Raw genomic sequence first — 26,499 nt, 5'->3', positions numbered from 1 at the left:
CCAAAGGATTATGTCATCAGACAGTATTTGCTCTGTCCTCCACCTCCTGAGGAGAGGCATACCCATCTTCCCCCCATGCACGCTCCAAGAGATACTCAAGCTGTACATCCAGCAGGGGCCATCTGGGCCATTTGCAGTGCTTTATCCATCTACATCAAAGGAACTAGAGATAATGAATTATTCATTAGATAAAGAAATTTAGCACATATTCAAGAAAAACATGACATTTGACAAGTACATTTTCTCATGTGCAAATACAAGCTTTAACATCTAACAGTTAAAATGGAATTTAATATTTTGACTTTGTAAAACAAGAAATAAAACAATTTACAAAATTATTTAGAATGAGGACAAAGAAAAACATATTTGTAAAATTATGTTAGCATTCTATTCAGTATAACAAAGAAAGTACAGTTGTGTACCTACCATAAATGTAGATATTCGAGTGTATTCACTGTTGCAGTCATTACTCTTGGGTTATTCTGCTGGCAGGCTACCCTCAGTCGGCCAGAATTCCAAAGTCTAGGTCCGGCGTCGGTTGCTGTCACCTCTTCCCTGACGTCAGTGGGCCAGGGGTATAAAAGATGCAGCCGACGCCATTTTCTTCAGTTTTACTTGCCCCAGATGTCAGGTGCCCCCCAAATTGGTAGGCTGAAAAAATATGCCAATAAAAATGCATGCACAAAAATAACATTTCCTTCATCTACATGCAAATACACCAAATAGGTTGTATAGGATAGAGAAGATCAGATAAGTCCCAGCAAAGAGAAGGGGGATGGTGGGTGGGTAACCTGGACTGCAACAGTGAATACACTTGAACATCTACATTTATGGTAGGTACACACAGCTGTACTATGTTCATCGTGTTTCACTGTTGCAGTCATTACACTTGGGTGAATCCCAAAGCTGAGGATGGGTGGCTGGGCTAAATAGGATTAGGAGAGGCTATGAGGCCCTGCAGGACTGCAGTGGCAAAGCCTGCTCTGGACTTAGAGTAAAGAGGTAAGTGGTAGTGCTTTGTGAAGGTGTGCACTGAACTCCAGGTTGCAGCCTCTAAGATATCTTTGATTGGTACTCCTCTGAGGAAGGCTGCTGAAGTGGCTGCTGCTCTGGTGGAATGAGGCCTAATGCCCTTAGGCACTGATTTTCCATGTTGAGAATAACAGAAACGGATGGAATGGCCTATCCATTTAGAAATAGTCTGCTTTGAGATGGCCTTTCCTTGTGATCCTGCAGTATATGAAACTAAAAGTTGCTCAGTCTTTCTGAAAGCTTTAGTTCTGTCCAGGTAGAAGGGTAGCTGCCTGTGTATGTCCAAAGAATGCAGAATTTTCTCACCCATGTTCTGTGGATTTGGATAAAATGTAGGCAAGTGAATGGTTTGGTTGAGGGCCACACTGGACACCACCTTAGGCATAAATGTAGGGTTTGTCCTCAGAGAAACCCTGTCTGGATGAAAAATGAGGAAAGGTTCCACAGCCATGAGTGCTTGTAACTCCGAGACTCGCCTTGCAGAGGTTATTGCTAGGAGCAGAGCTGTTTTCCAGGATAAGAATTTTATATCTGCTGTTGATGCTGGCTCAAAAGGAGGCAGTGTGAGTTTTTCCAAAACATAATTGAGGTCCCAGGCCGGAATTGGTGCTCTCCTTGGAGACCTAATGTTTTTGGCCCCTCTGAGGTACTGCCTTATTAAAGGATGAGAAAAGATAGGTGGTTCCGCATTGTAATGGGCTGAAATGGCAGAGGCATGAATCTTAATTGATGAGAAAGAAAGGCCTTTGTTCAGCATCTCAGTTAGGTATTGTAAAATTTGAGGGATGTTTGGTACACACGTGTCAATGCCTTGTTCCTGGTTCCAAGCACAGAATCTCTTCCATTTCTCTGCATAAGATTTTCTGGTACTGGGCCTCCTGGCCTCCAAGACAACATCCAAAACAGCTTTTGAAAGAGGAGTGCTCTGAATAGCTACATTATCTGCCATACTGCCAGATTTAGGGTCCTGAGTTGGCTGTGCAGGATCTGATTGTTTTGTTGGGTCAGCAAGTGAGAAGTTTGAGGCAATATCCATGCTGGACCTTGAGACAAGCTCTTTAGGATTGGGTACCAGTGCTGGCGTGGCCAGTCTGGTGCAATCAGTATCATTTTTGGCTTCTCTTGTCTGACCTTTAGGAGAACCCTGGGAAGGAGAGGCAGTGGAGGAAAGGCATATACAGTTAGATTTTTCCAGCTGAAGGATAGGGCGTCCACTTTCCATGCTTGCTTGTGGTAAATCCTTGTGCAAAATCTCTGCAACTGGCAGCTGTGAGGGGAGGCAATAGATCTATGTCTGGGCATCCCCATTTCCTTATTATCATACTGAAGACTTGTGGGATCCAGTTTCCATTCATGGGGATCCATGAGATTTCTGCTTAGTTCGTCTGCCAGAGTATTTGTTTTTCCTGGCAGGAATTGTGCTTGCAGGTGAACTTGAAAAGCCAATGCTGTGTCCCATAAGGTCATTGCTTGTCTGCAGAGGGGGTAGGAATGTGTACCTCCCTGCTTGTTTATGTACCACATGACCGTAGTATTGTCTGTCTTTATCAGTAACTGTCCTGGATGAAGCAGGTCCTTGAAAGCTGTCAGGGCATTTTGAACAGCTAGCATCTCTTTTTGATTGATGTGAAGATGCATCTGGTTTGCAGGCCATGTGCCCTGTATACATTTTCCTGCCATATAGGCCCCCCAGGCATAATCTGATGCATCTGTTGTCCGTGTCTGTCTGGCTGTGGGTAGACTGAATGGCAGACCCTTGTTGTGGTGGCAGGCTTCTGCCCACCATCGGAACTCCTGTTTCAGGCAGGGAATGAGTGCAATTACTGTCTCCAGGTTGTGGCAATGCTGAGTCCAAACACTTTTTAGATACCATTGTAGTTTCCTCATATGCAGTCTGGCATATGGAATTAGTAGAATACAGGATACCAGGAAACCCAAGGCCTGCAGGATTTTCCTTGCAGATAAGTGAGTTTTTGTTGCCAATTTCTTGAAGTAAGTAGTCAGATGCTTTTGTTTGTCTGGTGTGAGATAAGCCATCTGGGCAGTTGAATTTAAGCTTGCACCCAGGAATATTATCTCTTGAGAGGGCACTAGTTTTGATTTCTTTTCGTTTACTGTGTACCCTAGGCCAATTAGTAATCTTTTTACAAATGCCAGATGCTGTAGAAGAATATCATTGTTCTCTGCTTGAATTAGGCAGTCGTCCAAGTAGGGGTATATTTGAATTCCTTTTTGTCTGCAAAACGTAATTACTGGTGCCAGACATTTTGTGAAGACCCTGGGTGCAGTAGATAAGCCAAAGGGCAGTGCAGAGAATTGGTAATGCATTGAGCCAGCTATGAATCTGAGGTATCTTCTGCAAGATTGTCCGATTGGGACATGCAGGTATACCTCCTTTAGGTCCAAAGTTATGAGCCAAATCATTTTGCCCAGCATGGGCAGTAGCTGCTGTAGAGTCAACATCTTGAATTTTGGAACTTCCAGAAACGTATTTAGTATAGACAAGTCCAGTATTGGTCTCCAGGTTTTGTCCTTTCTGGGTACTAGGAAAAGTCTGGAGTAAAATCCTTGCCCCTGCTCTTGTTGTGGTACTTGCTGAATGGCCCTCATGTCCATGAGGGCTGTAATTTGTTTTTGTGCCTCTGCCCATTGATTGTGTGGCAGGTCTGGCATACCTTTTGACCTTGGTAGAGTGTGAAAGTGGAACCTGTAGCCTTGGGACACTATGTTCAGGACCCATTTGTCTTGGGTAACCATTTGCCAATTTGATGAAAAAAGTGCTAGTTTTCCCCCTAAGGGGGCTGCCAAAAGAAAAGTGCTTGGATCTGGTAGAGGAAAGTCTTTGGGACTGTTTCCTGTAAGGCTGTGATCTGTCTTCTCCTCTTTTGGAGGTAGGAGCACTTAGGCCTGTATGAGCCTTGGGGCTGAGATCTGCCTCTGGGACGCCTGTATCTGCCTCTTTGTGGCCTGTCTGACACTGGAAAGGACCAATTTTTAGAAGGCCAGTTTCTGCTAAACCTGGGTGTCTGTACCTGTAAGAAATCCTTGACTGTCTGCATGGATTTTGCTTTATCCTCCATTTTTTCAACACCTCTTCTGCTTTAGTACCAAACAAAGTATCATGCTGTAATGGTGTATCTAGTAATTTTGCTTTAACATGATCAGGCAGATTCTGTTCCTTTAACCAAGCATGCCTTCTAATAACAGAACCTGTAACAGTGGCCCTGCAAGAGGCCTTCAATGAATCATAACCACATTGCAAAGTATGCTTTCCCACTTGTTCAGCTGCATGCAATGAATCCTGCAATTCCTTGTTCTCTGAACATTCAGTATTTGTCAGCAATTTCTGTTTAAGCAGTGACATTAAATATTGCTGATATTTAAGCATATGAAACTGACAATTTAAAGCCCTTACAGCCAGGGTAGTAGAAGTGTACACTTTTTTTCCCCCAACTGTCTAGAGCCCTAGAATCCCTATCAGAGGGGACAGGGTTTTTTGCAGTGGAAGCTTTGACCCCTTTGGAACCCTGAGATATAGTTTCTGGGTCAGCAGCGGGGTTTTTATATAGAAATTTATGAGAATCTGGGACCCTGTAGTATCTGTCTGGTTTAGCAGGTGCAGGGGGTAAAGAGTTAGGGGACAGGCCGGACTCTGAAAATACATCATCTACAATATCTAGAACAGGTGGAATAGCAAGGGGTCTGTGCTGAGGAAGTAGCAGAAAGTCCCTGAGCCTTTTCTTAGATTCAGAATAATCTTGGCTCTCCCAGTGGAAATGCTCCCTCATGGTATGCAGGGTTTCCCCAAAAGAATAATCCTCAGGAGGAGAGGCTGAAGGAATGGATTCTTCAGCATCAGAATCCTCATAGGGAAGCATGGAGTAATCCTGTTCAGAAGAGGAATCAGAGGAAATAGAAACCTGATCAGAAGAATCATACTCTGTCTCTTGCCTAGGCCTCTTATCAGGAGGGGGATGGGAGCCCCTGATCAAAGTAATTAGGTCTTCGGCCATTTTGAGCATCTGTTTTTTAGGCATGGAAGTCTGAGCAGGAGAATGCTGTACTTGTTTCTTTGTCTTTAGAGCTGCTTTAGTCTTTGAAGCTGAAGATGGCTTAATATATAGTTGTGCAGGTCTGAAGATACCCTCAGAAGCTGATGCCTGCTCAGCAGCTCCAGACCCATCTGAGGGAATGATTTCCGAGTGTCCAATACCTTGAGTATCCAGAGGCCCAGTCGGCTCCACTTGGGAGTCGGAAGCGGCCTGTGGCTCTGAGGTAGCAGGCGCCAGGGGCTGTGAAAGCACCTCACTGGCCTAGCAGAGGCCTCGTTGTCGGTTTTGGACCTCGGATGCCTATCCTTTTCCTTGTCCTTGCATTTTTTGTAAACTCCGGTTGTTGGCTGGTCCGACGGCATTATATAATTAAATCTTCGGCCAAAGTAATGAAATGCAAAATCGAACTAACGCTTAGTGTGTTGGTTAAATCTAGCACAAAACCGACAGCTAGCAACATTGTGATCAGGGCCTAGGCAAGGAATACAGTAAGAGTGAAAATCCTTATGAGGTATTTGCTTCCCACAAGAAATACAATTGTTAACTTTTTCTGACATCGGTCTGGAGCAAGGAAAAATGTTTCCCCAACGGGGTACTTAGCTTTATGAAAATTTCGGTATTGAAATTCGGATTTGAATATCTCAGGAGTCGGCCGACCGGCACCTGCGAACTGCTTTTGCTTCAGGCACTGCGCGGCAAGAAAGACGGAAGAAAATGGCGTCGGCTGCATATTTTATACCCCTGGCGTACTGACGTCAGGGAAGAGGCGACAGCAACCGACGCCGGACCTAAACATTAGAATTCTGGCCGACTGAGGGTAGCCTGCCAGCAGGATAACCCAAGAGTAATGACTACAACAGTGAAACACGATGAACATCAAAACAGAACCACAAAAAAAGAAAGAATATCCCCTTACTTAAATATGTGGATTTGTTTTAATACGTAAACAAACTGAGGGGGCAAATGTTAAACAATTAATTTGGCATTCCTTTCTATGAACATTTAATGGTGACGGTCTCTTAGCATGGATTTGTATTTTGTATTGCCACCTTAAGGAATATGGTGCAGTTTAGAGACAAGATGATACTGTACTTTAACAACATTGGTAAATATACTCCACAAAACAATTTACCATAAAGAAAATAGATGACAGCAGAGTTTACAGATATCATAAAAAGAAAGGTAGTTTGTGCCAACAGTGTGAGTTCGTGTTGTACTGATCGGATAGAGAGAGAGAAAGAAAGAGAAGTCACAGGTTTTGTGATGTACAAGATCAATAGTAGGTTGGATCTTAATTACTGTATAAATTCCTTTACCTTCCTACATGTAACTGGTGTGTCTCTTACAGTTTTCATGCCTCCATTACCCATTGTACAAGTTTATTTAGCCAATGTTTAATGTTAGCTAACTCCTGCTTCTACCTTGTCAGTCAGTAAAACAGCTCATGGTGTCTCAGTGGGGTTGCTGATCTCAGCAGGAAGACTAAGAGAAGTGCATACTCGCCAGTTTCAAAAGGGGTAACCTACAAGGGTCCAAAACACTCTCTTCCCTGAGCAGAAAGAAGGTAAGTGGTATAAAAGCAAACAAAGACAGGCCTCGAGTGGAAGCCTAAATCCAGACAGGTACAGAGGGAGGTATATGCAACTTAGGTGGCAACATCTGCACCAAGGTTAATACTGAAGCTATTCCACAAACTGTAGGGACTATACCTGAGGCACTGAGACCAAAGCTTAACAGAGCTTCCACCATGAACAAAAAGACTGACCCTTTAATTCTGCTTTAGCAGTAGGATTAAAAGGAGGAAAGGTTAACTTTTTCTAACATAAAAAACAAATTCAAGGTAGAGACAGGATCAGTGAAAGGTGGTTGTATCTGGAAACTACCATGCAAGAAGGCCTCACTAATCTTTAGAGAGATCAAAGGTAAATAACTGCTGCTTTAGTACAATTCAGATGCGGTTACTAGTTGAACTTTAACAGATGAGTAGCCTAACCCCATATCAAAATTCTGTGAACGGCAACCGAAAACTGCAGATAGAAAAACTGCATTGTGATCACTTGCTGTTACTGAAACTGGAGTAATGGCAAGACTTGCCAAAAAGAGTGAAATGATGAGTCAAGTCCTGCTGGACAGATGAGTCAACAGGAGTTCTGACAGGTCTGAGATGTACAGTCTTCAGAAAATGAGGTCACAGAAGAGGAAATACTTACTGACGAACAAATGAGGCCATGAAAATGACTGTGGACTTGTTTTGCTTAGCTTTTTGAAGGAACTTCAGAATAAGAAGTGGAAAAAGCAAAAACAAGTCCTGGGGAACAATTCAGGATGACATGTCTGAGACATCCTCACGAATAAGAGTTGAGGGAGAAAATGTTGCTGAACTTGGAAATGGTTGGATATGCAAAGAGGTTGCATCACGGCGTCTAGTGACAGAACAGCTTCTGTATCACAGCTGTAATGAAAAAACAACCTTGAGGCATCAGTAAGCAGTGAGTGGGCATGTCTACTAAAGATCTGCCATCCACAGGAATATGATTGGTTATCAGAATGGGATCTGCTGACAGCCAATTCCCATACCTTCATCTCTTCTTAAAGGGGATAGGAGCGATTCTTTACCCACTTGTTTAAGCACCAAACCACTGCCAATGTTGTTGGTGTGAATGGAAACAGTACCTTGGGGAACACAGTCTAGGAGTGTCTGCAGAAAAAAACCACCCTCATCTACAAAACAGTGACATGTGGACAGGCTTCCATCTGTGATTTTACATAGTGGACTTTCTTATTTTGATTATATCCTGCCCCACCCTGGTGTAGATGTGTCCATGGTCACAGCCACTACAAAGGTGGGAATTTGATATGGACTGCCTAGAATAAAACTTCAGAGTATGAAGTCATCTACATGAATTAATCTTGCACTCCTAAGTAATTTTAAGTAATGAGATGTGATATCTGTAAAGTCAGACCACTGTACTTTGAGAGACCACTGTAAACAGTCATGCAGAAGAACTAAGACAACAACAGCTACTATGAAGTCTAGTGCTGTAAAACAGACAGAGCGAAGAATATGGGACACACCATAGTCTGGACCAAAAAATCTTACCTGAAGAAAGATGTGCTTTGTAAGACCAAGTATCTGAAGTATATAATATGGAAGTCTTGGTACCTGAGAGGACTCCACAGTGATTTTGTAATGTTCACTGTTAAGCTTATGGACTGGAAGAATCTCAGCAGAGACTCCTAAATTACTACTTGCAAGTCTAAGGCTGGTGTGGGTAGAATTCAGTCAGCTAGCTACACAAACAGCTTTACTCCTCTCCAGCTTCTGGAATGCATTAACTACAGATGTGCATGTGGTGAACATCCTGAAATCTCAAGTGAAACGTAATGAAGAGAACATAAACATTCACTAGCTCTTACCTGGAAGCACAGAAACCTCCCAAACTCCCTGGTAATCCTGAAGTGTACACAGACACCCTGGAGGTATAAACAGTAGATCCAGTCCCCTTCTTGTTACCATGGAATGACAGAATGCATTGTAACCATCCAGAAATAATTTAGACCACATCAGCCTAATAGTCATGTGAATTACTTGCATTTTTTTTTTGGTACTTAAAAGAACCTAGTATAATAACTGTATGCTTTCTGGTTGGTCGGACCTGTTGGACAGCACTTTTGCTAATGACACTTAGGACCTCTTCTGACAAGCTGGAACAACTGACAATGGAAGAGAGAGAGAGGCATGGAGAAATGCAGAAGATAACCGTGTAGACTATGGATATCACAATCTAAACCCACTGGTTATGTGTGATGGTTAGTCGTGCATTCAAGTGGCTGGGCAGATGACCCCCAACTACCTTCAAAGTTGCACAGCAAGGAAAGTCTTGGATATTAGAATGCTGTCCCTCAAAGGAGGACCATGGAATTTGCTGTTCCTGCCCTGGGCCAGCTGTCACAGCCTCCTTGGTTCTTCTCGTATTTTTGATTCCCTTGTTGCTGTTAGCAGCAGTAGTGTCACAGCTGATGTGGACTCTTTTATATCCTCAAAAAGGGATGATAAGGAGTTTGAAACCTTACATCAACAGTTCTTCCTTTACTTCTCCACTTTTCCTTAACTGTTGATATGTAAAGGGTAGTCTCATTGATGGTTGTATCAAGGAAGGATGCTATAGAATCCTCAACAAAATCTGTTAGGGGCAGCCAGATGTGATGTGATGTCAAAGAGCAATTCTTGTGCCTGCAGCCCAATCTGCTCCACCCACTGAGTCGCGTGCAAGTCACATAGTGACATTTAACAGAAGAAACAGTTGTAATTTATGACTGCAACTTAGTCTTTAGCAGACTGTCAGGCATCTATTCCAGTGACTTTGATACTTCATCAGCCAGTTCCAAATGAAAGTAAAATGTGTGAAACTGTTTCCAAACCTTGATGTGAACATTGAAGATATCAGAATTCCCAAACTTGTTCATCACTTGGGATTCTATAGACTGCAGCAGTCATCACACTGGTCATATTTCATCACACTTGGTCTAAGTCAGTCATCCCCAGAGTTCCAAAGTCTTGGTCCAGTCTTGGTTGCCCGGTTGCTGTTGCTTCCTTCCATCAGTCAGGGTATAGTATATAAGATGCATCATCCATTTTTTTTTTTTTTTTTTCTTCCCCCCCAGACAGGTGCCCCCTTGGGATTCTATATCAGAAGGACAGATAGCAAGACTCTGCAGGGTAGGAGCCATTTAATGGGCAGACATAGCATCAATTAGAGTTGACATTGGGAGTCCCAACCCAGCAAGTCCAGTCCTTGGGAGGCCAGGGGATCTTGTCTAAATGTCTCAGAAAAGGCACCATAACTTCAAGCTCTTTGCATATGGCCTACTCTGAAGATTCTTTTTTAAACATCTTTATTAAATCATCACTTAAGATATAGGCACACATACATTAACAGAAATGAAATCACAGCATGTTAACATTTTTCCATTTACACAGACTATACATTATACATACTTTCTTTATAACGGTCACCAATAAAGCATTATATTGCTTATTTCCTGCCTTCTATTAAACCTCACTCATCCTGAACATTATTGTGCATGTATTGTTCCCACAAATTGCATTTATTGCTATGTAATGTGCTCCTTCCCTTTTCTAAAGATCCCTCCAGTTCTTTGATCTTTTTTACAATATTCAACACTTCAAATAGTTAGACTATGATTGCAGTTCTAATACTTTTATGACAGCTAGCATAATTAAACTTAACAATGCCTTACTATGTCTAGACAATTCAGATCCTGTGTCCTAGCTCCTTAGTTACAGCCACTTGCTCTCCCAACTTTTCTGACATAGTCTGTAGGGAATTTTTAAAATCTGGCAACTCATTACACTCATAAAACATGTTCCCAGTTACCTCTTTCTTCCCCATCACACCAATATTTGCTATTTACCTGAGGAAAAAGTCTTTGAAATCTGCTTGGGATATAAAAATACCTATGCAAATGCAAGACGCATCTTTATGTCCACAGGGTGGACCACCCAAGAGGGTGGCTGAGAGGAATCCAAAAGGTTTTATATGCAGGATCCTGTCAGGAGATGACAGCGACCCTATGGGCTCTCTCACCCTTCACTTCATTATTTCTAGTACTACTCTGAACTTAGGGTCATCTAGGGTGAGGGGAGGGAAAAATCTTCCCTCTCATCCATATTTGGAGTAGGGAGGGACTCCAGTGGGAAGTCAAGGTGCCTCCTCTTTTACCTATAGAACACAGGAATTCAAGTATGAGGAAGATGCCTGAATTGATCCTGACACATGCTTGTTGACCCTAAGACAGCCCTTTTGGTCCTGATGAATAAAGGAGCAGACAGAAAAATGTTTCTGATCAAGCACAATATCAATACAGGTACAGATACCAAGGATAATAAATTCAATACTGTCTGCACCAAAACTGAAGGCAACACACCAAACTCAGGACCAAGGACACTGACTCTGAATACTTGAAGCAAAAGCTCATCAAGGTTGAAGCTGATGCTAAAAAGAATGACATCAAACTCGACCACAATGGCCCAGTCATGAGCAATGGGCATAATATGAGCCCGTGGAACAAAATCTAGACAAAGCCATCCTTCAGGTCATGGGCTCAAAGGCCAATGTAGCCAAGACCAGTACCAATCCTAACAACAACTGAGCAGAGATAAACTCCTGAGGTCACAGAAACTCTAAATTCCAACAGCATCTATGTGAAAACGACTGCCATTAAAAGCATATTTGGCAATGAAGGTGCTGATTCCCAACAGTTATTATTCCAAAACAGAAATTAAAACTGAAGTTGACACATTTATCAGTGCCAAAACCTGCAGATTTGTCATTGGCCTCATTGGATCTGTGTTGAAATGGGGTCTAGTGAAGAAAGCAGGGAAGCAAAGGTGGAAAAGGAAGGTAATGATGGGGAACCTATATCCACCATGTTACCACAGAGGGTACAGACAGGAAACATTTCCTGTTAAACCTTCAAAAAGACTATCACTATCCATTCAGAGTCCATTTCCACAATGGATGAGTGCTTCTGAAGGGCTTCACAGACCTGGCAGACAACTGGCTGAAGGGCAGACTCCTTCTGACTTCAGCAACAGAAATGGAAGATACCATGGATAGCCACAAGGCATTATTTAGCTATATCTGCAACCTCAAAGGCAATACACAACTGTATGCACAGCTCATTGCTAATGGAGCCACCTACACTGAGCCAGAAGACATAGTAAGCCTACTGGCAGCCAAACTCAGCTCTGACTTTACCCACCTCAACCTCCCCTCAGGATACCATCAAATACAGCTTTCCTTACTATCACTAGGGATCAGGTCCCTCAATGCTCTCTCTAAGGCCAAGAACACCGCATCAATGAGACCGGACAACAACCAAGGATGCTTTATAAATACCGTGTAACATGACCTATCAGAACCTCTGAAATTGCTATTTAACCACATCCACCAAACAGACTCTATGCCGCATGAATGGAAAACAGTAGTCATCCTTATGCATAAAAGTGGTGCATCTACAGATCCTGGAAATTATAGACCCATAAGTCTCAACAATCTGATCTGCAAAGTCATGGAAACAATCATCATGGAACTGAATAATAATGACATAGGAAAAAGTACAGTTTTGTACCTACCATAAATGTAGATGTTCGAGTGTTCACACTGCTGCAGTCATCACACTTGGGTTATCCTGCCGTCAGGTGGTCCCGCAGTTGGCCAGAGTTCCAAAGTCTTGGTCCGGCGTCGGATGCTGTTGCTTCTTCCCTGACATCAGTGCGCCAGGGGTATATAAGATGCATCCGACGCCATTTTCTTCAGTTTTTCTTGCCCCAGATGTCAGGTGCCCCCAAGTGGGTAGGCAATACATATTGCTAATCAAAAATATACATATAAAATAAAAACAATACCTTCAGTTACCAGCAAATACACCCCAAAGGTTGTATAGGATAGAAGGGTACAGATAAGTCCAGCTAGTTCAGAGGGGATGGAGGGAGGGTAACCTGGACTGCAGCAGTGTGAACACTCAAACATCTACATTTATGGTAGGTACAAAAAGTACAGTTTTGTACCTACCATAAATGTAGATGTCATGCATCTGCAGTCATCACATATGGGTTGTCCTGCCTCAGGCAGCCCTTCGGTCGGCCGGATTCCAAAGTCTGGGTCTGGCCTCGGCTGATGTCGCACTTCACCCGACGTCATAGCTGCTGTTTATTGGGTATAAAGGCATCAGCCGACGCCATTTTCCTCAGTGTTTCTTGCCCCAGATGCCAGGTGCCCTCTGGTAAGGCTAAATTTGGATAAATGCAAATAATTCCAAACAACAGAGAGCAAACAATATAAGAATATATATATATATATATATATATATATATATATATATATATATATATATATATATATATATATATATATATATATATACATATATACAAACAAATACACCATAATAGATTCCCCCAGCTAGCTAAAAGAGGGGTAAATATCCTAGGAATACCACAGAGGGGAAGGAGGGTGGGAAATCCTGACTGCAGATGCATACCTATCGGACATCTACATTTATGGTAGGTACAAAACTGTACTATGTCCTTCAAGGATGCATCTGCAGTCCTAACATATGGGTAGAATACCATAGCCAAACTGGGGGAGGAGGCACTAAGATAAAGATGGTGTAGTTAAGATCCCTTGCAAAACAGCAGTTGCAAAACCTGCTCGGGATCTAGAATATAAGGGAAGATTATAATGCTTGGCAAATGTATGCACGGAGCTCCAAGTAGCAGCTTCTAAAATTTCTTTGGTAGCCACTCCTAGTAGGAAAGCTGTAGTGGTGGCTGTAGCTCTTGTGGAATGAGGTCTGATATTTTCAGGAGTTGTCTTTCCATGAAAAGAGTAGCAAAATCGAATGCAATTTCCTATCCATTTTGAGATTGTCTGTTTTGAAATTGCTTTTCCTTGCATTCCTGTTGCATATGCTACCAGAAGCTGGTCAGTTTTTCTGCTGGTCTTAGTTCTGTCCAGATAGTAGCGTAATTGTCTGTGCACATCCAAGGTATGTAGTAGTCTTTCCCCCCTGTTCTGTGGGTTGGGGAAGAATGTAGGTAAATGAATCGCTTGGTTCAATGATACTCTAGAGACCACTTTTGGCATAAAGGTAGGGTTAGTTCTCAGAGAGACTCTGTCCTGATGGAAGACAAGGAAGGGTTGTACTGCCATTAATGCCTGTAACTCAGATACCCTTCTTGCTGAAGTGACTGCTAGCAGGAAAGCAGTTTTCCAAGACAAGAACTGTAATTCTGCTGTTGCTGCTGGTTCAAAAGGAGGAAGTGTTAACTTTTCCAGCACAAAGTTGAGATCCCATGTAGGTAAAGGTGGTTTCCTTGGAGGTTTTACATTTTTGATTCCTCTCAAGAACTGCCTGAGTAGAGGATGAGAGAAGACAGGAGGATCCATGTTGTATTCTGCTGAAATTGCTGATGCATGAATCTTAATGGAGGAGTAAGACAGGCCATTGTGGAACAGTTCTGCTAAATATTCCAGGATGTGTGCTATGTTTGCCAATGAGACATTTTCTCCCTTTGCTGCACTCCAAATGAGGTATCTTTTCCACTTGGCTGAATAAGTCTTCCTTGTGGAAGGTCTGCGTGCCTCCAGAATAATGTCCTTAACCCTCTGGGATAAACCTGGGTTATTTTGTTTTATGCAATATTCCAAGCAGCTAGCTGCAGTGTTTTCAAGTTTGGATGTAGGATCTTGTAGTTGTCCTGTTATAAGTAAGGGACATAGAGGTAGAGGCCATGCGTGTGTCCGAGACATGCTTCTCAGTAGCGGGTACCAATGTTGCCTCGGCCAGTCTGGAGCTATCAGGATTACCCTTGGCTGATCCTCTCTGATCTTCAGTAGAACTTTGTACATCAAGGGAAGAGGTGGAAAATGCATATGCTGTCAGGTTTTTCCAGCTGAAGGAAAGGGAGTCCACCCTCCAAGCAAGTGGGTGGTATGCTCTTGTGCAGAATTTCTTCAATTGGTGGTTGTGTGGGGAGGCGAACAGGTCTATGTCTGGTAGTCCCCATTTCTTTGTTATGGTTTTGAAGATATCTGGATGCAGCATCCATTCGTGAGCATCCGTGGTAGTTCTGCTTAAGGTGTCTGCTAGAAAATTTTCTTTTCCTGGTAGAAATCTGGCCTGAAGTTGAATGTTGAGATTCAGGGCCACATTCCACAGGTCCATTGCCATCCGGCATAGAGGATATGAATGTGTACCTCCCTGTTTGTTGATGTACCACATGACTGTGGTATTGTCGGTCCTTATCAGCAGATGACCCGTTGAAGGAGTGGTCTGAATGCCTGGATCGCATTTTTCACTGCCAGCATCTCCTTTAGATTTATGTGTAGATTCAGCTGGTCTTGAGTCCATAGGCCTTGAATACACTTGTCCACCATGTGTGCCCCCATCCTAGGTCTGAGGCGTCCGTGGTGATGGTCTGGCTTGGATGAGGTTTGTGGAAAGGCAAGCCTCTGTTCCACTGACAGGCCTGAACCCACCACAGGAATTCTTGCTTCAGGCATGGAATTATTGGAATCTGGGCTTCTAGACTGTGCTTGTGTTGAGACCATACATTCCTTAGATACCATTGTAGCTTTCTCATATGTAGCCTGGCATGTGGAACCAATATTATGCATGATGCCATGTAGCCCAGGGCTTGCAGGACTTTCCTTGCAGTAAGCGAGTTTGTGTTGTTAATGTCATGAAGTAGGCTGGTAGTTGCTTTTGTTTTCTTCTGTGAGAAAAGCCATCTGAGTTGATGTATCCAGTTCTGCACCCAAGAATGTTATCCTTTGGGATGGTACTAGTCTTGACTTTTGCATGTTGACTGTGTATCCCAAGGCTTGCAACAGTTGTATGACATTTTCCAAATCTTTTGTTAATTTTGCCTTATTGTCCGCTTGTATTAGGCAGTCGTCCAGGTATGGGTAAATCTGAATTCCTGAAGCCTGCAATGAGCAATTACTGATGCCAGGCATTTTGTGAATACTCTGGGCAGTAGATAAGCCAAAAGGCAATGCTGAGAATTGATAATGCTCTGATCCTGCAAGAAATCTGAGGTGTCTTCTGCAATCTGGTCGTATAGGGGCGTGCAGGTATGCCTCCTTGAGATCTAGAGTCACCAGCCAAGACTCCTTGCCCAGCATGGGAAGAAGCTGCTGGAGGGTCAGCATTTTGAATTTTGGAACAATGAGGTATGTGTTCAGTGCGGACAAGTCTAGAATAGGTCTCCATTGATTTTCTTTTCTTGGTACAAGGAAAAGCCTGGAGTAAAATCCTTGGCCTTGTTCCATAGGTGGTACCTGTTCTATAGCTCTCATCCTTAGTAAGTTGTTGACTTGTCTTAGAGCGTCTGTTTTTTGGCTTGGTGGTAGGTTTGGCATTCCTCTCTTTTTTGGTAGAGTGTGGAAGTGAAACCTGTAGCCCTTATCTATTGTTTGTAAAGTCCATTTGTCTCCTGTAATGTAATGCCAGTTGTCGGAGAATAAGGCTAGCTTTCCGCCCAAGGGTGCTTCCAGTTGTTCCCTGGTAGGCGGAACTAGAGCCAAGTCATTGTGTCTGCCCTGTGGAAGTGGTTGTAGTTGAATCTGTGGTAGTATTTCTCTGGTTGGTAGGTTGCCACTGGCGTCCCTGTAGGCACCCCTAGATTGACCTCTGCCTCTGGGGTGTCTATTTCTGCCTCTCTGGGCTCTGGAGTTGTCTGGAAAGGACCAATTCTTCGAAGGCCAATTTCGCTAAACCTCGGAGGTTGGACCTGTAAGAAATCCTTGACTGTTTGGACAGATTTTGCTTTTTCTTCCACCTTCTTTAGAACCTCCTGTGCAGGGGAGCCAAACAAACTTTGTTTCTCCATGGGAGCATCTAGAAGTTTTGACTTAACATGGTCTGGTAAGGATTGTTCTTTTAACCAGGCATGCCTTCGAATCACTGTTCCAGTCATAGCTGATCTAAAAGAAGCCTCCAGTGCATCATAGCCACATTTTAAGGAATGGTTACTGACCTGCTGAGAGTTATGTACCAAATCCTGAAGGGACTTGCGATCTAAAGGTTCAGGAGAAGACAGTTTTTTGTTTATCTGGTCTAACAAAAATTCCTGGTACTGAATCATGTGAAATTGACAGTTCAAGGCCCTGGCCGAAAGAGTAGCAGAAGTATAAACTTTTTTACCCCATCTCTTTAATGCTCTAGATTCCCTTTCAGAGGGAAGGGGGTTTTTGGCAAGAGGCAGCTGCCACACCTTTAGGGCCCTGTGAAATGGTTTCAGGGTCTGCAACAGGAGCCTTATACAAATGGTAATGTGTGTCCGGGACCCTGTAATATCTGTCTGGTTTGGCAGGGGCTGGAGGAAGAGAATCAGGGGCAGTACAGACATCATTATATGCATCATCAACAACTGCTAGTACTGGCGGAATGGCTAAAGGTCTACGCTGTGGTAAGTGTAAAAAGGTCCTAAGCCTTTTCCTTGAATCTGAAAAATCCTGGCCCTGCCATTGGAAGTGTTCCCTCATAGCATGCAAAGTTTCCCCAAAGGAAAATTCTTCAGGAGGAGAAGCACAAGGAATGGAGTCTTCTGCATCAGAATCCTCATGAGGAGAATATGGGCCTTCGTGAGGGTCTGAAATGTCGGAGTCATCTGAGGAGTAATCTGTAGAGACAGGTTCTGGGGGTTCAGTCCTAGGCCTCTTGTCTGGAGGGGGCTGAGAGGCCCTGTCTGGGTGAGGTTGGGATCCCCTGATCAAAGAAATGAGATCCTCCGCCAGGCTGAGCATTTGGGAACTAGAGGTAGGCCTATGTGAAGGACTTTTAGCAGGTAAGGCCTTAGAAGATTTAGCTGCTTTAGCCCTGGCAAAAGCCTTGATAGACATAGAAGTAGGGGGTCTAGCAGCCCCACGTGCAGGGGTAGAAATGTCTAAAGGAATAGTGTCTGACAAATCCTGGGTGCCTGCTTCTGTAGCAGTAAATTCAGTAGCAGAATCAGCCATGCTCTGTGAGGCCTCGGCTATCGGAGGCATGCTTTCGAAGGAAGAACCGGGGATCGGTTTCAGCAGAAACCGAGACACTGAGTTGGCCTAACCGTGGTTTCAGCTGTCGGTCCTTTTGGCGTTTTTAGCTAATTGAGTAGTCGGAGTCTCCGACGGCATTTTGTATGCAAAAGCGGGACCAAAAACTCCTCTGCAAACTCCGACCGGCGCCTAAGTGTCCGTCGGTTGAATGAAGCACAGGCTAGACAAGCTGATACGCCGTGGTCTGGGCCTAAGCAAGGAAGGCAGTAAGAGTGGAAATCCTTATGAGGTATTTGTTTCCCACAATTTAAACAATTATTTACTTTGTCTGACATCGGCTGAGGCAAGAAAGAGTCCCCAACGGGTACTTAGCTTTTTAGAAGTCTTCGGTAGTAGAAATCTCTGGATCTGACAGACCGGCACTTGCGAACAGCTTCTGCTTCGGGCACCACGCGGCAAGAAAGACTGAGGAAAATGGCGTCGGCTGATGCCTTTATACCCAATAAACAGCAGCTATGATGTCGGGTGAAGTGCGACATCAGCCGAGGCCAGACCCAGACTTTGGAATCCGGCCGACCGAAGGGCTGCCTGAGGCAGGACAACCCATATGTTAGGACTGCAGATGCATCCTTGAAGAACATCTGTACTATGTTCATCGTGTTACACTGCTGCAGTCATCATACTTGGGTTGAATCCCAAAGCTAAGTTTGGGTGGCTGGTATATAAAGAGTTAGGATTAGCTAAGAGGCCCTGCAGAACTGCAGTGGCAAATCCTGCTCTGGATTTAGAATAAAGAGGCAGGTGGTAATGCTTGGTGAAGGTGTGCACTGAACTCCAAGTTGCAGCCTCCAAAATTTCCTTGGTAGGTACTCCTCTGAGAAAGGCTGCTGAAGTGGCTGTTGCCCTGGTGGAATGAGGCCTAATGTTATTAGGGACTGATTTTCCATGCTGTGTGTAGCAGTACCGAATACAGTGTCCTATCCATTTGGATAGAGTCTGCTTTGAGACAGCCTTGCCTTGTGATCCTGCAGCATATGCTACAAATAGTTAATCAGTTTTCCTGAAAGCTTTTGTTTTGTCCAAGTAGAAGCGTAGCTGCCTGTGTATGTCCAAAGAATGCAGAAGTTTCTCCCCTTTATTTTGGGGGTTTGGATAAAAAGTAGGCAAATGGATGGTTTGGTTAAGAGCCACACTAGATACCACCTTTGGCATGAAGGTAGGGTTTGTCTGTAAAGATACCCTATCCTGATGAAAAATTATAAAAGGTTCCACTGCCATTAATGCCTGTAGTTCTGAGACTCTTCGTGCTGAAGTTACTGCCAAGAGCAGAGCTGTTTTCCATGACAAAAATTTTAGATCAGCTGTATTGGCTGGCTGAAAAGGTGGTAGGGTCAGTTTTTCCAAAACGAAATTGAGGTCCCAAGTTGGTGTTGGTGCTCTCCGGGGCGGTCTTATGTTTTTAGCCCCTCTGAGGTACTGCTTTAGCAAGGGATGAGAGAATAAAGGAGGACCCGTGTTGTAATGGGCAGAAATGGCAGAGGCATGAATCTTAATTGATAAAAAGGATAGGCCTCTGTCCAGCCTCTCAGTTAAGTATTGTAAAATCTGAGGAATGTTTGGAACAAGAGGGTCAAGGCTGTGAGCCTGGTTCCAGGCACAGAATCTCTTCCATTTTTCTGAGTAAGCTTTCCTGGTGCTAGGCCTTCTGGCCTCCAAAATGACATCCATAACAGCTTTAGAGAGAGGTGTTGCCTGTTTGACTAAAGTATCTTCCATGCAGCCAGGTTTAGGGTTTTGAGCTGACCGTGCAGGATCTGATTATTTTGTTGAGTCAGAAGGTGTGGAATTTGGGCAAAATCCATGGTGGGCCCTGAGCCAAGTTCCTTAAGATAGGGTACTAGTGCTGGCGTGGCCAGTCTGGAGCAATCCGGATCATCTGTGTTTTTTCTTGTCTGGCTTTTAGGAGTACCTATGAATGGAGAGGCAGTGGTGGGAAGGCATAGACGTTTAGGTTTTTCCAGCTGAACAGAAGAGCATCCACTTTCCATGCTTGTTTGTGATAAGTCCTTGTGCAGAACTTTTGTAGTTGGAAATTCAGAGGGGAGGCGAAAAGATCTATGTCTGGGCATCCCCATTTTTGTGTTATCATGCTGAAGATTTGTGGGTTCAATTTCCGTTCGTGATGGTCCATGATATTTCTGCTTAGGTCATCTGCCAGAGTATTTTTCTTTCCTGGCAGGAATTGTGCTTGCAGGTGAACTTGGTACGTTAGAGCTGTGTTCCACAAGGTCATGTCTTGCCTGCATAGGGGATAAGAGTGAGTGCCCCCTTGTATGTTTATGTACCACATTACTGTGGTGTTGTCAGTCTTTAGTAATAGTTGTCCTGGGTGTAGAAGGTCCTTGAAAGCTGCTAGGGCATTTTGAACAGTCAACATCTCTTTTTGATTGATGTGAAGATGCATCTGGTCTGTGGTCCACTTGCCCTGAATGCATGTTCCTGCCATGTGTGCTCCCCAGGCATAATCCGAAGCATCTGTTGTTAGAGTTTGCCTGGCTGTGGGTTGGGTAAAAGGCTGATCCTTGTTTAGGTGACATGCCTGTGCCCACCATCGAAACTCCTGTTGTAGGCAGGGAATTATTGGAATTACTGCTTCTAGACTGTGAGAATGTTGAGTCCAAACACTTTTTAGGGACCATTGTAACTTCCTCATATGCAGTCTGGCATATGGTATTAGTAGTATACCGGATGCCATGAATCCTAGAGCCTGCAGAATTTTTCTTGCAGGGAGATGGGACGTTTTTGTCAGTAGTTGAAAATATTGAGTTAGTTGCACTTGTTTGTCTGGCATGAGGTAAGCCATCTGGGCCATTGTATTTAAGCTGGCACCCAGGAATGTAATCTGTTGTGAGGGCACTAGTTTTGACTTCTTTTCGTTTACTGTGTACCCTAGAGAAATTAGCAACCTTTTCACAAACGCCAGATGCTGTAGAAGAATGTCCTTTGTCTCTGCTTGAATGAGGCAGTCATCCAGGTATGGATATATTTGAATTCTTTTTTGTATGCAAAATGCAACTACTGGTGCCAGGCACTTTGTGAAGACCCTGGGTGCACTAGATAAGCCAAAGGGCAATGCAGAGAATTGGTAGTGCATTGTACCAGCTTTGAATCGGAGGTATCTTCTGTAATTTTGTCTGATAGGGACATGCAGGTATGCCTCTTTGAGATCCAGAGTAACAAGCCAAGCCTTGCTCAGCATGGGTAGAAGCTGCTGTAATGTCAACATTTTGAATTTCGGAATGTCCAGGTAAGTATTCAGAATAGAAAGGTCCAGTATAGGCCTCCAGGCTTTGTCCTTTCTGGGAACCAGGAAGAGTCTTGAGTAAAATCCTTGTCCTTGTTCCTGTTGTGGTACTTTTTGTATAGCTCTCATATCCATGAGGGCTGAAATTTGTTTTTGTGCCTCTGCCCATTGATTTTGTGGCAGGTCTGGCATTCCTTTTAGCTTTGGTAAAGTATGGAAGTGGAATCTGTAAACTTGAGACACAATATTCAGGACCCATTTGTCTTGGATGATTGTTTGCCAGTTTTGAGAAAAAAGTGCTAGGTTTCCCCATAAGGGGGCTTCCAGAAGGGACGTGCTTGGCGTACGCAAGGGAAAGTCATTGTGACCGTTTCCTGTAAGGTTGAGACTTGTCCCTCACCTCCTTTTGGGGTTGAGGTGCCCTACTGTCATTGTCTGTTTGAGTCTTGGGGTTGAGATCTGCCTCTTGGGCGTCTGTATCTTCCTCTCTGTGGCCTGTCTGACACTAGAAAGGACCAATTTTTTGTTGGCCAATTTCTGCTAAACCGAGGTAGCTGTACCTGTAAGAAATCCTTGACTGTTTGCATAGATTTAGCTTTATCCACCATTTTCTTTAACACCTCTTCTGCCTTAACACCAAACAAGGTATCATGTTGTAAAGGAGCATCCAATAACTTTGCCTTAACATGTTCAGGTAAACTCTGTTCTTTTAACCAAGCATATCTTTGAATAACAGAACCTATAACTGCGGCTCTACAAGAGGCCTCTAAAAAATCAAAACCACATTGCAGAGTATGTTTTCCCACCTGTTCAACTGCATGCAATAAATCCTGCATTCCTTTACAATCATGAGCTTCTGAGCTAGCAAGCATTTTGTGTTTTAACTGAGCCATTAAATATTGTTGGTACTTAAGCATGTGAAACTGGCAATTTAAAGCTCTTACTGCTAAAGTTGCAGATGTGTATACTTTCTTCCCCTATCTATCCAAAGCTCCGGAATCTCTGTCAGAGGGTACTGGATTTTTTGCAATGGAAGCCTTAATCCCTTTTGGACCCTGGGAAATAGTTTCTGGATCAGCAGAAGGGTTTTTGTAAAGAAACTTGTGAGAGTCAGGGACTCTATAATACCTATCTGGCTTGGCTGGAGCAGGGGGCAAAGAGTCAGGAGATAAGCTGGATTCAGAGAACATATCATCCACAATGTCTAGTACAGGCGGAGTAGCCAGGGGCCTGTGCTGAGGCAATAAGAGGAAATCCCTGAGCCTTTTCTTGGATTCTGAGTATTCCTGACTTTCCCAATGGAAATGTTCCCTCATGGTATGTAAAGTTTCCCCAAAAGAGTAATCTTCAGGAGGAGTGGCTGAAGGGATAGATTCCTCAGCATCAGAGTCCTCATAGGGGGGTAAAAAGTATCCCTGGTCTGAAGAGGAAACAGAGGAAATGGAAACCTGATCAGAGGAGTCATAGTCTGTATCCTGCCTAGGCCTTTTCTCAGGAGGGGGATGGGAACCCCTGATTAGAGTAATAAGGTCTTCGGACATTTTAAGCATCTGTTTCTTAGGCATGGAGGACTGTCCAGGAGAATGCTGTACTTGTTTCTTTGTCTTTAATGGTACCTTTGTCTTGGCTGTTGATTTAATGGTAAGTTGTGAAGGTCTGAAAACACCCTCAGAAGCCGGTGCCTGCTCAACGGCTCCGGACCCTTCTGAGGGATTAGTTTCCATATGCCCAATACCTTGAGTTTCCAGAGGCCTAGTTGTCTACACGTGGGAGTCGGAGGTGGCCTGTGGCTCTGAGGTAGGGGGTTGTCAGGGGCTGCGAAAGCGCCTCACTGAGAACCGGCGACTGGCCTAGAAGAGGTTTCGTCGTCGGTTTTGGATCGCGGATGCCTGTCTTTATCCTTGTCTTTGCGTTTTTTCGGAATTGCGGTCGTTGGTTGATCCGACGGCATAGTATAATTGAACCTTCGGCCAAAGTAGTGCAAAGAAAAATCAAAACGTCTTTTTATAGTGCGTTTGTAAAATCTAGCACAAAACCAACAACTAGTGACGTCGTGATCAGGGCCTAGGCATGGAATACAGTAAGAGTGGAAGTCCTTATGAGGTATTTGCTTCCCACAAGAAATACAATTATTAACTTTTTCTGACATCGGTCTGAGGCAAGAAAAAAGTTTCCCCAATGGGGTACTTAGCTTTACTGAAGACTTTGGATCTGAAATTCAACTTCGAAAATCTCAGGAGTCGGCCGACCGGCACTTGTGAACTGCTTCTGCTTCGGGCACCGCGCGGCAAGAAAGACTGAAGAAAATGGTGTCGGATGCATCTTATATCCTGACAGGCAATCAAATGTAGGGAAGAAATTGCTTTTCAGTGTGAGTGCTTTGATGCAGGGGCTGGTGAGCAACTGCATATTTTGCAAAAAGTGATGAAATACATTACTGTGAGCTATCATTTTTTATTATAGTCAGACATCTGAGATGTACACAGACAAAGTAACTATAATTGTTGGGTACAAGGACTGTCTGTAGATGGAAATGTTTTTTGTCATTTGATCAATGTTTCTGACTTTGAAGGACTAATGTTACTAATGTAAAGCAAGTTGGAATACTTTAATGTGCCTCCTGTGTGAAAAAAATCAAAATAAAATTACTGTGGCCATTTTTTTCACAATCACAAGTCTGATGTGAATATAGTCAGAAAAGTGGTTATAACTTCTGGAGGTGGTGATGTCTGGATGAAAGAACTTTATAGTCTTGTCAGTTACTCACATTGGACAGTTTGAACTGTTTGTTGCTAATAAGCAGGTTTTGGAGGACTGGTGTGAATTTGTGTGAAGTAAGTTGGAATACTTTACTGCTACTGTTCTGTATTTGTGTGATACAAACTTAACATATGTCACTGTGGCAATTACCATCATTATTATAATTTATTATTAGCAGTAGTAGCAGTTTTACCACAGACACAAAGTACACACAGTCAACAATTAGGCTATAATTACTGGATATGAGCCTGTCTGTGAATTAAAACAATTTACCCAGTTGTCATGATTAAGTTAAAAAGTTATTATCTGGCTTGGCAGGACTAATATGCACTTATGTAAAGCAAGATGAAATACTTTATAGTGGTCACTTTGTATCACAATCAGATGTGTAACATATACACAGTCAAAAAAGTTGCTATAAATAATCAGTTTGAGTCGTCTTTTATGGTTGAAATATTTTGAAATGGCTTATTTTATCACTATTTAGTACATTTTATTTCACTTCTTAACGGAAACTTGCTCAAGACTACTCAAATTTGAAAATGTTGCTCTATTTTTTAGCAAATAAATATACATTTACAGCAAATACTAAGGTGAATCCAAAAGTAAACAGCAGCAGCTATACAGTGGTCCTCTACACACACACAGCATTGGAGGCTTACATATGAAGTCATAAAAAATGCCAGATATATGGATAGAGAATGTGGCTTAAGACATAGCCCATATGTGAACAGCAGTCTGAGTGCTGCAGGAGCTGGTAAGTCCATCCTACAGGGAAGGGTGGGGTGTCTTGAGCATACATGTCATGTTGCATGATTCACCAGTGAAGACTGCAGAACCTACTAGGAAGGTATCAGCTTCCTAGGATGACAGGACATACATGAAACGCATTTTGCATGAAAAAGTGATGTCTAAAACCTGCACCTACTTAACACTGAACAAACCAGCAGCTGTGAAGATGGAAACAGGGGAGTTAGGTGTAGGCAACAAGAAAGTTAAGAAGCTCAGGGTGATGGCCAATCAATGCTTGACTTCTACACCCTATGGCAATGGCTATAACCAACTAGGAAAAGAAAAAGAGAGCAAATGTAACAGTTGAGCAGTGAGAGAGACTGGGCAGTTGTCAGCAGAGGACCTAAGCATTTACTTAAAAAGTTAGTCTTCTGCAAAAGTTAGAAAAAATAAATTTTTAATAAAATACTAGGATGTTTGCCAGAGTTCAAGTTCCACTTACTTTGCTGGACATAACTACCCAAATCAGGGCTGCCTTGCAAAATCTGTGACATGCTTTAACTCTAGCTGAATGTATTTGTTTCCCCTCCTAAAAGCTACTGTAGCCACAGTAAGCTCTGCTCTGCTTTAATAGATCTTCTGACAAGCTTAGGTACCATTTGAGAGCAGTGCAGGAGTATAAAGGGCATCAGCTCAGCAGTCAGACCCATCAACGTTAGTGGGGCAGAACAAAGAATATGACTGAGATGCAAAGTCCAACAACATTTTGGCATAACATTGTGTTCAAAATGCAACTCCTGATAACTGGGCTAATTTCATTATATACAACAGTGGAATCTTAGAACATTGCACAGTAAAGCGGCTTATTCAAAACCAAACAGTAGGATGCAGGCATCAAATCCACAACTGTTGATCAACTCATTTACAACTCACAATCATTCACTTTTCCTCCAAACTTACCTCAGTAGTTGTCCTAGTCTTCCTGACAGTCTTGAGGATGCAAGGTTCAGCTCCTTAAGTTTTGAAAGCTGACTGAGACGAGCAGCAAAACTCTGGATGGTAGCTTCCATGTTTGTAGTTAACCTTCTCACGTCAATGTTGCTATAAGGTAGCTTAAGGCTCACAAGGGTTGTAAATCTTACCATGTGCAGAAGTAGACTGGTAAGCCCAATAAGCCCTAAGTTGTTATACCGCAAATCAATTTTCCGAAGGAATAATGGGTCAAGAAGTTCTAGAAGGCGGACTGTTCCTTTGATAGACAGTTCTTCTGCTCTGAAATCTCGACACTTCAGCCTTATAGAACATCCACTGCTGGCTTCCAGGGCATCTCTTAGAATGTCACTAGAACTACTATTCACAAAAAGGTCTGCATGTACATCCACAGCTATCTCATCCAAGGTAGAGGCTGCAGTTCTCTCCATATTAAGCATTTCTCTTCTCCGTTTTAGTGAGCTCTTTGCTTCATTTCCAATTTGTCTATATACATCAGTACAGGCTCTTGACAGCATTACTGTCCGAGACCAAGGGCCCATAGCTTCAGTGTCTTGAGTTGGTCCATCATCTCGGAAACCAGTAAGATCAACTACTTTCAGCCAGTGTCTCCTGGAAGAAAAGATAAATAAATCAACTATTAGACTTTTTTTCTTACAAAATGCTATAAAATTTAATTCCACTTTAGATCACTAACAGGGTGCCTGTACAAACATCAAAGCTACTCTATCACAAAATGGACAAACCACAAACAGTGGTCACTAGATATAGTTATCACAGTCAACAGAGCTCCATTTTCATAAGTCATCAAGGCTGCATGAGGCAAATTCAAATCTTGAAGTAATTACTTGTGAAAGCATCTCTATGTGGGTAGGTTATTAAATTACTGAAACTTTTCAAAGGTATATCTATGTATCACTGCTACCTATCAACATTTTTTTAAAAGTATTTACCTGTCTTGTATTAATTTTTCCATTTTCTTGCAAAGATTTTACTTGAGTTTTTCTTTTGCTCCAATTATGTTATGCTGCATTTTCATGTTGCTGTCCCTTTCTTG

General features: G+C 43.1%; 1 protein-coding gene across 1 annotated transcript in view; it reads right to left on the bottom strand.

Moving 5' to 3' along the window:
• Positions 1-26,250, bottom strand: part of LRRC14 (leucine rich repeat containing 14) — a 566,103-nt gene extending 539,853 nt beyond the window's left edge. Inside the window, exons 1-2 of the mRNA XM_044066292.1 lie at positions 26,196-26,250; positions 25,413-26,106 (exon numbers count right to left, since the gene is read on the bottom strand). Of these exons, the coding sequence (XP_043922227.1) occupies positions 25,413-26,106; positions 26,196-26,250 (749 nt within the window). The remainder of the gene's footprint in view (positions 1-25,412; positions 26,107-26,195) is intronic.
• Between the last annotated feature and the right edge of the window lie 249 nt (positions 26,251-26,499).

This window comes from Protopterus annectens, chromosome 3.part1 (assembly GCF_019279795.1).
Source record: "Protopterus annectens isolate FY-2018-M chromosome 3.part1, PAN1.0, whole genome shotgun sequence".
In the NCBI taxonomy this organism is placed as follows: Eukaryota; Metazoa; Chordata; order Ceratodontiformes; family Protopteridae; genus Protopterus; species Protopterus annectens.
Note: the sequence above shows the minus strand (reverse complement) of the source record. Positions and strands in the feature narration are given on the sequence as shown.